This window comes from Anopheles cruzii, chromosome 3, assembly GCF_943734635.1.
Source record: "Anopheles cruzii chromosome 3, idAnoCruzAS_RS32_06, whole genome shotgun sequence".
Taxonomy (NCBI): Eukaryota; Metazoa; Arthropoda; class Insecta; order Diptera; family Culicidae; genus Anopheles; species Anopheles cruzii.
This window is the reverse complement of record NC_069145.1, coordinates 34,477,662-34,492,058: the sequence shown is the minus strand read 5'-3', so window position 1 is coordinate 34,492,058 and position 14,397 is coordinate 34,477,662. Positions and strand designations below refer to the sequence as shown.

The window sequence follows — 14,397 nt, the reverse complement described above, 5'->3', positions numbered from 1 at the left end:
CGAAAGTGCAAATCTGTGACACCCAATGAAGTGTTGTTCTCTTAACTCGGCCGGACGACCTTTTCTCTAACGCTCGCCGCAGCCTTCGCCAATAACTGAACATGATGACATTGAAACGGTCTCAGTAGCTCCAGGGATGTTGTGTCGCCGTTGGCTCGCCCACAATATCGCCAGTGAAGTGAAGCTTTTTCGAAGCCCCATCGTGGAGCCCCCACCACAGTACGCGGTACTGGGAACAAGCTGAATCGGGCTCGCGCGGGATCAGAGGGGAAGTGTCAGCTGTTTTGAAGAAAATTCGTCCCGATGCTTCTCGGTCCGTGAGTGTTTGTGTTTGTGCCAGCAGTAACACGATAGCTCGACACAAAATGTCCGTGGTGCGAACGAAGGTCCTCGGGCTGGTGGACGTAATAATGCGTGTGCCGAGCCTGTTCATCATAGACGAAATCCTCAAGATGGGCATGGGAGTGCCGGTGTCCCGGAGCGGAGCCCCATTGGCGAACAGTACCACCAGCCCGCTGCAGTCCTCGCTGCCACCGATGCTGCCAGAGGACGACGATCATGGGATACAGGACAATATCGAGATGTACAAATTTATCTCCCTGTCTGTGCTGAAATTTCTCTTCTGTTTGTTCGGTAAGCAACGTGGGGGCTTCGCGATGCTTACAAGAAATCGCATCTCGCTGCTCGCAAATTAACTGTATTTTCGCCCGCTTCCGTCTCAGCAGGCTCCGCAGGGGCAACCTGTTTGCCAAGAATACGCGAGAGCCATCCAACGGGGCTTGACAGCCGCAGCCTTGGCTCGGAGATGTAGGTTATTTTGCGCATGCATCTCTTTCGCCCTCTGACGCCAATCCCATCTCTTTCTGACCTACATTCGGATGGTCCGCGGAGGGTCGTCAGGTACGCGCCAGTGGCCCCGCCGTGATACGATTTATAGCAATTTGGTTTATCATCCTCACGTTGCTCGCGCGGTCCCCAGCGTAACGGGCTATCAGTAGTCCCTGCAGAGAGTCCTTCAGAAATTGGTCTGTTGCGTACATGAATATGTCCATCACTACCGGCACAGATCCTGGCGGCCGAACAAAGTGAATAAGACGTAAGCCGAATTGAAATGTCGTTGGACCACTTTCCTGGCGGATTTTGATCATTTTTGTCGTCTGAATATTACACCATGGACATAGTTCAACGCCGGCCTCGGTCTATTGACTTTAGGCAACAGGTGTAAATATTTTACCTCAGATATGCTCTCTGAAGAGGATCTTAATTTATGCCCCAGATCTCAGGCTGAGTTTGGGAAAGTTCTTGTTTCTTATGGTTTATAGAAAAAAGAAAACGATAAATTTCTTTGAATTGATCTGCTTGATTTCGTTTCGTTCAGCTTTACCGGGGTATATTCTTCCGATTGAAGCTGTAGGTATTAAAGCAAATAAAATCCCATATCTTTCCTCCCAGAAAAGGTAATTGTGACATGCGAACCAGTGAATTGGAAATGGGCCAACATCCACCCGTAAAGCTAGAACCGGTTGGCCAACCGTTCTGATTGCGTATCTAATCGAATTCGAAATTTGACGTTCTGTCGAGTGTAAAACTACAATGTAATCCAAAATTTCCTCCTTTTTTAATTTTTGAAGGATCAATCTAAATTAAGTAAGGTTGCGTGTGAAAATGGAAACAAAATATTGTGCTTCAATGACGAACATCTTGTTCTGCCCCAACGAGCTGTGGTAGAAATCGATATGATACCAATTCCTGTTCCGCCACCCTCTTCGCCACCTGTATTTGAGACACAACCGACTGCATATTTCTAATAGACAAAATAACGACTTGGCCGCTAGTCTCTGCGTCTTTTCTACGGCCAACGAGACGGCTCGTTGTTCAATGATTCAGCAACTTGCCTGATAACGACGTCACGGCACGGCTTCAGTCCAGTACAGGGTTCACTTAAGAATCAGCGATAGGGCCGTGGATTAATGTATTTGTCCATGGACTCAAACGTTTGTATGCGTACAGGTGGTGTGTATACACGTTCGTGCCGTGGGGCAACTGTTTTGTTTGTGTTTTCGTCGCACAACAAATGGTGCATTTGTAAACGGAACAGACTCTTCCAACAAGACACTTCACTTTGAATGGACCTGGCAAGATGAAACACAAGTTTCAATTCTTTTTTTTTCCTCAACATGCAAAATACCGTCGAAAGATGAGCAGCAATATTGGTGGAGATATGGAAATTTTAGTACCGAAAGAATGAGCGAAACTAATGTAATAAATGAGCGTATTTTATGATAAAAGTATCCTCCATTCATTATCCGTAACGTCGGGGTCGTTTCTAATGGGTTCGTTTCACTATTTACCAGGTGCCATCAGTGCAGCGTGCGTGTTTATGCTTTGGACTAGACACTTGGTCATCGTCTACATGTACATCGTCTCCGTAGGGTTAATATTTCTGTCGTACTGGAGCAACGTCTCGGCCCTGTCGGTGATATCCGACAGTCCCAGCCTGCTGGAGGACATCCTGTCGCTCAACATGGAACGGCTGCTCGATCCGGGAGGTGTGCTCATCTCGATACTGCCGCATCTTCTTGCTCAATGGCTGATGGGTGTCATCTTTGCCTACATTCATTTGGGTCCAAGGTAAACGCGAATCGAAGCGATCGGAGATGGTTTCCTCATGGATTGTAACATGGATTCTTTCGTGTTGCAGGTATAAAATCACACAGAAGGCCCTACCGTTTAGCTTCCTGATGCCGCTGCTGCTCGCGATGCTCCCGCTTCCGTCGGTAGTGCTGAAACATTCCCCGGCATTCGCCGCCATTCTGCCACTCGTCCTGTCCAAGATTGCACTGTGGAGCTCGTCGTTCGACGTGGTCAAAACGATCCTGAGCGGATATCAGCATGCCCGTGCGTACGCCGGCAACTTTGGCATTGCGACGCTGATCGAAAACGAATGGCAACGCCTGAATGTGCCGTGCGTGTTGCGCGTTTTCTGGAGCATCCGGCTGGCGGAGCACCTCATCAGTCTGCTGATGTCATCGGAGGCTCCCCTGCGCTTTGCGGCCACCATGAAGACGCTGCTCGTGAGCGGCTGTGAAACGCTGACCGCCGTGCTCGGGATGACCAGCATCATCTCGCTCATATGCCACTACATCGGCAAGATGGTCCAGCTGTTCCTGCTGTCCGAGGACTACGACGAGGACAAATCGATCGGTACGGTTTCGGCGATCCTGTTCTACATTCTGGCCCTGCAGACGGGGCTCACGTCGCTGTCGCCGGACAAGCGCTTCATTCGATTGTGTCGCAATATGTGTTTGCTGGTGACAGCTTTGTTGCACTTTCTGCACAACATTGTTGCACCCATACTAATGTCACTGAGTGCTGCCCGTAACCCCTCGCGGTAAGTACGCGATGGCCTGGTGGCCGGCGCGTCCCTCCTCTGCGCTCTAGCTAACCTTTCCGTTCGGTTCCGTCTCGTCCTCTTCGGTTGCATCTGCTCTTCCGCGCGGGACACATGCACGTTTTGCAGAAAACGACACGCACGAGCGCTAATGGTGTGTGCTTTTCTTCTTATCGCGCCGAGCTCACTGCTAGCAGTGCTCTGGTCACGCCACTCACTCTCCACCTGGCTGCTGGCCGTGACGGCCTTCTCGGTGGAGGTGATCGTAAAGGTAAGTCCCGCGTCCCCATATCACCACGTACACGTCCGTGTATTCTTTGAGTGGCACGAAACAGTTTAACTGCTCTCGATGCGTTTGTTTTGTTGTCACTTTTAATGGCCTATTTAACGGATCGCTCGCAGGTTCTGGTGAGTTTGGCAACCTACACACTCTTTCTGCTCGACGCTCGGCGGCAAACGTTCTGGGAGAAGCTGGACGACTACGTTTACTACATCCGTGCGTTCGGCAATTCCGTCGAGTTTTGTTTCGGTATTTTCCTCTTTTTTAACGGCGCTTGGATACTGATTTTTGAATCCGGTAAGCAACGGGCACGGGTGCCACCGTCTGTCTGTATGTTTGTTCGACTGCATGTGGGTATGTGGCGGGAGAGCGGCGTCGCGTTGGCCCGTGAGTCCCTCGTTACCCTCGTCCCTAACACTCCCTTCCTTTCCTTCTGTTGTTTGGTAGTTGTGCCTAGTCCTGCTGGTTTGTTCCCACTTCACACTCTTACTTTTTCGCTACATGTTTCTGTACCGTTTTCGACACACGTGTAGTTTGTACATTTCGATACAATTTTTTTTTAATATTACCATAATTATTCCTTTCTTTATTTTACCCTTTCCGTTCCCTTTTCATCACGTGTGTGCGAATTGACGAACACTGTCCGTATCCCCGCCAATCGAACCACCAAACAACACCACCTGCACATTGGCCATCCATCGCATTGGATGGGCGCTTGTCCCGGCCTGTCCTTTTCCCATACCTACCCGAGAACCGTTTCCCCATGCCCTGCCGCATGATTTCGGCGTTCTATTGCTATCTTCGATGCATCGCTTACACTTAGAAACGATTCCCATAGGCGGTGCCATACGCGCACTCATGATGGGCATCCACGCGTACTTCAACATTTGGTGCGAGGCCCGGGCCGGTTGGGGTGTGTTTATGAAGCGCCGAACAGCAGTGCACAAAATTTCTTCACTTCCCGAGGCTTCAGTGGCACAGCTACGGCACTTCGATGATGTGTGCGCCATCTGCTATCAGGTAACAGGCGGTTGCTTGCACGATTCCTTCGGTTGTTTTCTCATCACATACTAAAATTGCCCCCCCATTAACCAGGAAATGACTTCCGCCAAGATTACTCGCTGTAATCACTACTTCCACGGGGTTTGCCTGCGGAAATGGCTGTACGTGCAGGACCGCTGTCCGTTGTGTCACGAGATCATCATGAACCAGGATGGAAGCCCAGACGAAAACAGTACCGATGATCGTGCCAACGAAAACGAACAGGTAAGCTTTAAAAGGCCCGCGACCGGGGAAAGGGCAAACAACTTAACCCTTTTAATCATAATCGCACCTCATCGGACCTAGGTTAACGGTGGCGACGCTCACGCTCAGATGCTTCAACAAGTCCACCAAACGGCGAATACCGCTGCTGGCGCGAGCACTGCTACCGGAGGACAATCGGGCACGGTGCTGCATGCTGCCTTGCGCGACAGTTTTAGCGGTACCGGAATGACCAACGTTGGTTCCGTGGAAGATGAGCTACTTGGTGCGAGCCACGGTAGCAGCGCCAGTAGCAGCGTTAGTAGCAGTAGCATAAGCAACCACACAAATGCGGGAGATAACGGAAGCAGCGGAAGCAGTGGCTCGCTGTCCAGCATGTCGAATGCCTCCCTCGTCTCGGCGGCGGCCATTTCCTTCACGCTTCGCCCCCATCATGTGCTGCTTCAACAACATCAAACACAATCAATGGCCGGCCTGAGTACGTCGACCCTGCTCAGCGAGCCGGCTTCTAGAGCGCAGCTAGAGCTACTATCGGCACGAATCACGTCGGAGCCAGCGGCAGGCACTTCGGAGGAAGCGGCTGAGCAACGCTCAGCATCGGAGCATAGAACGTCCGTTAAACGTGACTTCTTGGACGAGCTGCAATAGAACGCCATTGTTGGTGTACACAGGTGACCGGTGCCCGATACTTCAAGCACTGAACGCAACCAGTAGGGTATGCTAGGGTGGGCTCGTGTATGTTAGTGAATGTGACGGTGTGCGTGTCGAGTGTATAGATTTATGCTGTAGATAGGACGGAAGTCGGCACCACTCTGTCAAAGCGGCGGGAGAACATGCTAGCTTGCGGAGTTCCACGCCGGATGCTGGTCTGGCGAATGGCGCTAATAATACTGTGACTGTGGTTATATGGTTTAAGAAACAAATATGTTTGGTGTATTGACAATTATCTCTTATCTGAGCACGAAAAACGCTTTCATCAGAGAGGTGACTATGAATGGTGTCTGTCGACAAATGATCCTTAAGCCGTGCAAGGGGCTTTGAGGCGTCATACTGGCAAGCGATTCGAGGCTAATGGCACACTAGCGCCTGGAATGGACTACAATGGTTCCACCTACCACTTGCAGCGCAGCTAAGACAAACAGAACATAAACAATTCCTCTCTCGACTTATTGCGCAATATTGTGAGATGATTTCCGACAAGGTACTGATGCGCGGATGCGACTGCGAGTTCGACGGAGACAGTGGTGCCCGGACTGTGGGCGGATTGTCCACTTTAACACGAAGAGGAAACGAAAGCCCAAATATGCTCCGATGAACCAACACGAACCACAAAGTGAAAACGATTACACAAAGGGCGACGAATAATTAGCGACGAAGTAAACCAAAGGGGGAAAAGTGTGTATTTAACTTGTCCGTTAGGTCGGGCCGCTGACTGTTGGCCCGTTTCCTCCGAAGGTCTGCTGTAATAGGTTGTTCTTTGTTTTATAGAAATATTTAATGCGTATTGAGGCGTGCAACGGATAGTCAATGGAATTGATGATTTAACTCTACCGTTCGCTACAAATAGCAACAAGACAAACACGGCAAGGGTAATTAGCATCAAAGCTCTTGGTTTAGGATATGTTTCCAAATTTTAAAGTTTTTTACCACTGATCCTCTGGCACAAACCCTCTTTCGGTCACGTTTTTTTTACACCGGTTCCATTGTGTTTGATTACTCCAGCCCTCTCTAAGTACTTTTCGGACACGTGTACATAGTGTGGGCTTTGAACAACCAAAAATAGGCCCAAGCGCAGAAAACTCAGATTCGAGGTGATAACTAATAAAAGAAAAGATAAATTCTTAACAATGGAGTTCTTACATTCGGTGTTATTGCCACAAATAAGTTGCAGCAATTTATCCGAAATTAAAGCCAATGAAAACTACGGATAACGATTACTTTCGCAGCAGTCTTTACGCCCTGTTTTGTTTAATCATAACCATTGCAGTTGAAAAGTCAAGATTTTAGCCAACGCACTTCACACATTTCTTTTTCACCGGTAACAGCTAATGTATTTAGATGATACTTAGAAACTGTTCCACTTTGTGACCACGTGGACCTCGTACACACGATTTGAATACTGATGCAGACTTTCTTTGCACTGCATTAATTATGTAAGTATAACACAGGCTTTACAGCATCTTCGGGCGGTATCTTGCTTGCATTTTTTCTCTTAGACCGCTCGGTGTGACACAATTATTTTGGGAAGTAATTTAAAAACGGGCCACATTTTATGTTCGTCTCCTGTTGGTCTTCCACCCTACTCTCCGTACAGAAGATAACGTTTCTGTCTACCGTTTGGAACCCCTCTTGGGGAGTTCTTCGGAAGATCGAGTTTTCTCATTCATTTCGCAATCTTCTTTTTTTCAGAGTCCGGCGAATTCATACTGAGCTGGGGAGGATTTTGTAACCCAAACAAGCGTCAATAAGACGAACTCCGTAAAAATGTCTTACAGTTTTCGGGTGAGAGCAGACACACTTTCCACGTCACACCTGCACCTGAATGGTGTGATTCAAGATAGGAAAATATTGTTTACTTACCGCGTGCCCGTGTCTGCCAGCTCCGCCCATCGCGCGCCATTAAATTCGCCAGCATAAGGCGTCGGGCACCCAACGCTGCTACATTATTCACAGCGCATTAAACGCATAACTGAATGCCGTCACTGCGAGAGTCACCCGAAAACAAAAGTGGAACGAAGCGCCACAAAAAACAAACTTGGCGCCCCTTGCTGGAAAAGAATACTACGGTGCGCCATTTGGAGGCCCCGTTTTGAAGGCATATTAAGAACAGCGGTGCGTTTCTGGCGGGTGGAGCGTGCATCGGAGCCCTGTGATGACCCTCTTTCCGTTTTCTGCAACCAAAAAACGCACCATACTTCACGTTCCGCTCCGGTCACGTTGTGGTTCTGGAAAGCGTTCGTGTCTGGCGTGTGGAGCTGGAGAGGTGCTTTATCGTGGAGATCGCGGAGGCTCAAACGCGGCAAGCTCGCAACGCCAATTCACTGGTTCGCTTTGATGCATCTTTTGGCCTAATCTCCAGGACTGACCTAAAAGCTGGCTGGCACGAGTGTAACAAGTGGTTCACGACGGGCCAGCACCCCACGCGATCACGCCAGACGGTAGGCGGCGGCCGGCGAAGAACACACCGATCTGCAGACCCGGGATACCGTTAAGGGAATATCTGCCGCTGACCCGAAGCAAGTGCAAGAAAAGGTAACGAGAGAGAGAGAGGCACTTGGTAAGGCGGTTTCACGTTGTCATGACTCATAATTAACGTACAATTGCCTCACCATGGTTTTGCATATTATTGTGATTTGCACATCTTTAATCGTAATATAAATATGCATGCTCGATTGAACCATCTGCGGCCAGGTCTTAAGGTGTGCCAGATAAATATAGGGCAGTTGGTTTATATAGCATCGCTCTATAATATATTCGTGCAATAGGTTGACGCAAATGTCGAATCGGCCTTACCGATGCGACTAGGAACATTGCCACAACCAGGCTAAACTTAACCCCGTGCGACGATTGCCTAATCGTCTTTCTAGTCGTCAGTCCGTGGCGGATTACAGGATTTGCAAGAAACCACTCCAGCGAACACCGGCGCCTGTCATCGTTCCGACTCGACTATTGTCACCAGAAAGTAAATCTGCACAATCGTTCGGTAACTTTTTGCACCAAAAATTGCACGATAATCGGATGTGTCTGATTGCGATGACAATTTATGCCTCATGTGAGCGTGGCAGTCACGCAACATGCCACTGCAATTGGTTCTGCCAGACACGGGCAGCCAGGGCCATTGGGACATGTGCATGTTCGTATGGAAAAAGGGAGAAATGGCCGCGAAGGTCCCCAGACAATCAGATTCACTTTCTGCCAATTTTTCTTCGAGAAATGAATGCCCATTGTCTTACAGCATGCCAGGTTAGGTTCGCTACGCTTCCCTCCGCAGGGACGGGTGAGCGGGTCATCCTCCGTCCCGGGAGGGATTTTACTAAGCTCGTTTTCCACAATTTTCCTCGTTCCATGCGCCTGTCGGTTGGATGAAGTAGTTTTTTTTCTCACATACCACGCCGACACATCGCACCACGGCCAGACGTTCCGAGTCGCTGCCTTCCACTCCGCGATGCTTCCGTACCCGGCCACAAGGCACACGTGCCGTAGGAAAAGTGCCGACAATCAATTGGTCTCCCGTCGTATCCACGGCCGGAGACTTCTTTCGTATAGCTTCTCTTCCGACACGCTGACACTTGTCGGTTACCCAAATTGGACACACTAATGCGTGCTAATAGACCACTGCGACAAGGCAGGTGCACCGGCCGGCCATGGTGGCCGCCACTGGCTTTGCAACAAAAGTGAGTTAATTTTATTGTTGCTCTCCCCGGGGCGGCGCCCTTTCTATTGCTTCCTTGGAACTGACCTTCTCTCTGTGTGGTGGAGCGATAAGGTTCAATGTATGGCGGGAAAAGTGTTGTGAGCCCGATGGCACCACTAACATTGTTTCAGTACATTTTGTAAACTGTATCGAGGAAAAAAAAAATATTAGTTAAGTAACCGCACATGCGAAAACTTGGTACTATGATACATTAATTTGGAACTTTACTCCGCCGATTTTCTATTTCGTAACATGAATACCTTCTCGGCGTTGTGAATCCATCGTAAAATTTGGCTACAATCAGATGAGGACGCTCGTTAATACTTTTTCTTTCAGTTTTACAGGGTAGGGAAATATTAATCACTGCCATGCTATATCCTTATTTGAGACTGCACTTAAGCAGATTACAAAGACGGCTGCTTCTTTCTAATATCCACTGAATACCGTATAGAATACTTAGCATAGAAATACTAATTCTGGTGTATTCCTAATCATGAGACATTTTCTCACAAGGTGGAAATAACGTTGCCAAGGCTACCACTTTGTGGGCATTTAGTGGCATCAAAGTAGTTTAGTGGCATCAAATTTAAAATTATTTGCGTCACAAACATTTGAAGGTTTAACTACTATTCTCAAAAGACTAACTTTTAAGCACGCATACGTCCTGTAAAATGGCCGTTGGCGTTTGTTTTATCATGTTGGCCTTGAGGTCTTTATCACCACAACGGAAACAACAACCCGAATCGGTCTTCACCTTTCCAATTTCTCGTCAAATGACCAATAGCAAAACACGCTGTTTGGTACTGTGACCAAGAGAAAAACCTGTAAAGACTTTCTGACCTCGTATGCGGGTGTTCCGTTCAACCAAAACGACATTACAAATGGGCGCCAACGCGATCGCACAAGGCCAATGAAATAATCATGAAGGTTAAATACCACGCAATGTTAAGATCGTTATTTTATAAACGTTGAAAATAAAGAGTCAACGGAAACTAGTTCGATCAATGAAACGATTTATCGGAATGAGTAATCGAAACTTTATTAACGGAATGATTGTAAGATTTATAAAATTCTATCAAAATACTATTTTTGTAAACTTTCGTTTCTTCGTTGAAATCTCATTTAATTAGTTATATGGGTCAATAAGTAATCCAGCTACAGTATGAATTTTCGGAACATGCGTTATATTTTCCTTCTAAAAATTGCTTGTATTTTATGTTGGGTTTTTGTTTCTATTATAAAACATGGGACGAGTACTCTCAACAGGTAAATTATGCATTTTTGATCGTCTTGGACATGGTTTTTGGATGCCGTCCATTCGATCGAGCACTTCTTAAATTCCAAAAGGTCTACGTTTAGGGTTCTCAGTGCCAAAATAAGATCCCAGGATGCGAAAACATAGTGAAAACATTGTACTAACACTGCAGCGCTATTTATTGACCAAAAGGATAACTTAGTCAGAAATCGTTGCATTCTATGCATTTGAAAAACCATAAGAAGGCTTTCACCTTGTCTGTGCAACTCTCATCAAATTTATAAGCCGAACGGTGCCAGCGCCGGTCGACTGTGAACGAGGTGCAACATACCGAACCATCTAACGAGCTCGACGACGATACCGGAGTTCAAGTGCGCCTACTGCCGATTTCTGCACATACTACCCAACCTGGCCCCCGAAGGGCACACCAGAACCAACGCTAGCGACATTTACTGGTCCGGAACAGAAGAACCGGCCCTGCAAACGAGTCCGTCGCAGTTTTTTTGCTTCTTTTTCACTCTCTTCGAGTGTGCGGGAGGAAAAACGCTTGCTTTCCACGGAACATGAATCCGAAGGCCTTTTCCCACATCGACCACCACCCCCGAAGGCCTTCATGCCGTTCCACACGTTTTCCAGGGACAGCCACCGTACCGGTCCCCGGGAGCGACCTGTTGCTGCTGCTGTGCCGATCAACTTGCAGCGATGATGGCGCGTTGCACTGGCGCGCTGCCAAACCAACCAAAACCCCAAGCAGCTGCTCCTCTCCGCCCCCGGCCGGGCCCTGGAGATGACAGAAGATGTGCCACAAAATGGAACTGGAAATAAAAAATAGGCTCCCAACCAGCGGCAGCACGGGGAGGTTTCGTTTGCTACAATTTCCCTCCCGTGCCGGCGCTGGCACCGTCGATTCCCGGCACGGAGGTGGTTTCCACTTTTGGGACCGCGACCGCTCAGTCCGACGACGACTTTCGACGACGCAAGAAGCTCCGACGGAAGAGTTACGCGATCGCGATCCGTGCCCCACCGATCGTCCCACTGACCGTCGTGGTTTGCGCTTTGTGTACCGCGATATGCGCACGGTGCTACACCGTAGCTTGGTATTGCCATTTTTGTAATATCACCCAGTTTAGTATTACCTAGCGAAAAAGCGTTACGGTAGCAACATGTGTGCGCGTTTCTGGATCAGTTTCCTTCTGTGCCTTTGTGCGTCGTCCGACTACGTTTTAGGTGAGCAACAAATGGTTCGGAAAGGAAAGTGAAAAGCGTGAAAGGGCACTGACGCATCTTCGTTCCACTGAAAACGGAACCCTTCGAGATTTTTCCACGGACCGAGGGTTACCAAGTTCGGAGCGGGAAAAACAGTGTCTCGATCTGTGTTGCGCAGTTCGCGGGCTGGCTGTGAAGGTGGTGCTGTAAAATTTGAAACTGAGCTCATCGGCCCGGGCGGTTTGTTCGAAAGAGTTTGGGAACAGTGTGATGTAATGGAAACCCGAAGGAAACACAGCATTGTTTCCGTTTTCTGTTGACGTACCAACAGTGGATCGACGTGCAGTGAGAAAATGGTTGTTTATGATACGAATTACAACAGACCTCCCAAAATGCTAACAATGGCCAAATGTGCGTGCCGAAGACAGTGAAGTAGGTTCGTTTAAAACGGACCTTTATCGTAGTACCTTCTGTGCTGAAACTACATCATTGTAGAATAACGAAAGCAAGATTCGTGCATGTGTTCCGCCCAAAATAAAAGCGAATTTCTTGAGAAGTCGTATGATGTGAGCAAAAGCGTACGAATAATGAATCACAATATGATAAGCGTGCCAAAAGTGCAAACACTTTATTTGATTTTACGTGTAACCAAATTAAATAGTGTTAAATTCAAATTTAAACTGTGATTACAGGACGGCTTGGTTGTGCGACTATGAACATTGTGTATCGAAAACAACAAAACTATGACTCATACATTCCTACCTCTTCCAACAAACGGTGCTGCGAACTTAATGGATGCTAGAAATTTGGCTCGTGCTGGACACAACAAAGCATAACGATTAATTTGAATGTCATGTGCGCCAAATGATTGCGCCATTTCCCACCTCGTTTCTCTTATTCCAGGGCAGGTTCTGATGTTAAAAAAGTGAAACACTTTCAGAAGGAATTATCTAACTGACTACCTGTTTTACCTTTGCCTGGTGGGCTGCTAATTATTTGGGTGTGTTAAAATTTCACTCGTTTGTGCAGGACCTTTTAAAGCGAATATATTTTCAACGTTTTCTCACGGGAGAATCCTAATTCAACAATTGTGCTCCGTCCATTCCGACACTTCTCAAGAATCTAGCGTAAGCCGTGGCTTTATTCGTTTTCCTCTGTTTTCCATAGGGCGTACTCGGGCAATCAGAAACCTGTACGGACAGCGTTGTGCAAATCGATTGGAATCGGCTCTGGACACAACCCTTCGTCGCAGCCAGCAACGATCAGGTTCCAGTGTAAGTGGCCCACTCGCGATCTCGGCAAATGCTGATGGTTAACCCTTTTTTTTCATTCCAAATGCGTTTCAAGTCTATCATAGATTTCTCCGACAGTGGACCCCAAAGACAATCGTTATTTAGTGCCGCAGCACAGCGATCTCCGTTTAGCGGGAACAGCAATGGTGACTTTAATGAAGAAATCCAACAGATTGTTACCGATTACAAGCAAAAGTTCAACGGACCAGTAAATGGTCCGGGATTACCCTTCTACCCAACGGCTGGTTCGCCAAACCTACTGTCCGCCGCCCAGGTCGAAGTGGCTAACTTAAGGGTGAGAATCCCTCAAAATCACCAGTGGGTCGTGGTGGACCGATGCCAATTTATCGAACATAATCGTACGCTAGACACTAAGCTAGAATTTCCGGACCTACAAATCAGTGGGAGAGTGATAATGCACCCATCGGGAGGACGGTGCGATATGATACTTCGACTGCGGCGCGCGGGCATCGAGTTTCGGACGATTCCGTTGGTGCCATCCGGTCTCGGCGAGCGCAGCCGGCAGGCCAACGTGCGTACGGACTCACACTTTTCGGAACCCGGATTCATATCGGTGTTTGCCCACAGCTGCGAAGGGCCGTCCGGTATCAAGTATCGTATCAACTCAAAGAGACGCCATTTTCTCAATCGCCAGCCAACTGCACCGTCCCACTACGGTCGCGATCGGCGAAGGTCTCTAGATTACGTCGATGACGACCTAACGAGCAACGATGGCAAGAACGACATGCTGAAGCTCAACGATGGAGACACTCTGTTTTTATCGCCTGCAACGTTCGTCGATGTGGATGAAGATCAGCGAGACCTCGAGCCATCCGCGGAGCAGGATCCAAACAGCAGAACATTCTTTGCGGAACGCAATCCCTTCTCCTACTCGTCCTACGCAGGCCCTAACGCATACGGGTACGGACCAACCCCGGCCACACCGGACAAGGGTTGGCAAAACGTAGAAACAAACGAGGCTTTGGACGATGCTTACTCGAACGAAATCGACAACCTTTTCTCCAAGGGCGTTCGGGGGCTACTAACGACGTACATGCAAAAAGCTCTCCAACCGGCCATCAAGGAAACGTTAATGGAAAGTATGGGTTACACATTATCATACGGTTAACGAGATGCGAGATAACTCTCGTGATGCTTCTTTTAATTTAATAAATTATTTTAAAAATTAGCAACATTCATTGCGTTTTTTTTATGTTTGACGATGTACGAATATGCTGAGAAGAGCAGAAGAACTTTACTTGTGGTGCTATTTTCTTATCACTTCGCATTGTGTCG

The 14,397-nt window shown here is 48.1% G+C and overlaps 2 protein-coding genes across 2 annotated transcripts; both read left to right on the top strand.

Moving 5' to 3' along the window:
• The first annotated feature begins 347 nt into the window (after positions 1-347).
• Positions 348-6,723, top strand: LOC128275754 (protein TRC8 homolog). The gene is made up of 8 exons (XM_053014364.1): positions 348-633; positions 2,355-2,631; positions 2,702-3,391; positions 3,521-3,662; positions 3,794-3,968; positions 4,495-4,691; positions 4,767-4,937; positions 5,019-6,723. Exons 1-8 carry the CDS (start codon positions 366-368, stop codon positions 5,580-5,582), a joined length of 2,484 nt encoding a protein of 827 aa, XP_052870324.1. The 5' UTR covers positions 348-365; the 3' UTR covers positions 5,583-6,723.
• Positions 6,724-12,210: 5,487 nt separating this feature from the next.
• LOC128270298 (uncharacterized) lies at positions 12,211-14,230 on the top strand. Its single transcript, XM_053007700.1, has 3 exons — positions 12,211-12,220; positions 12,977-13,083; positions 13,157-14,230. The coding sequence occupies exons 1-3, from the start codon at positions 12,211-12,213 to the stop codon at positions 14,228-14,230; spliced, it is 1,191 nt and encodes a 396-aa protein (XP_052863660.1).
• The last annotated feature ends 167 nt before the right edge of the window (positions 14,231-14,397 follow it).

Bases quoted from the DNA above. Each gene is read 5' to 3' on its own strand.
- LOC128275754 (XM_053014364.1), top strand. From the start codon at position 366: ATGTCCGTGGTGCGAACGAAGGTCCTCGGGCTGGTGGACGTAATAATG. The intron at 634-2,354 runs GTAAGCAACGTG...ACTATTTACCAG, and splicing joins ATTTCTCTTCTGTTTGTTCG to GTGCCATCAGTGCAGCGTGC. The intron at 4,692-4,766 runs GTAACAGGCGGT...CCCATTAACCAG, and splicing joins TGTGCGCCATCTGCTATCAG to GAAATGACTTCCGCCAAGAT.
- LOC128270298 (XM_053007700.1), top strand. The intron at 13,084-13,156 runs GTAAGTGGCCCA...ATGCGTTTCAAG, and splicing joins AGCAACGATCAGGTTCCAGT to TCTATCATAGATTTCTCCGA.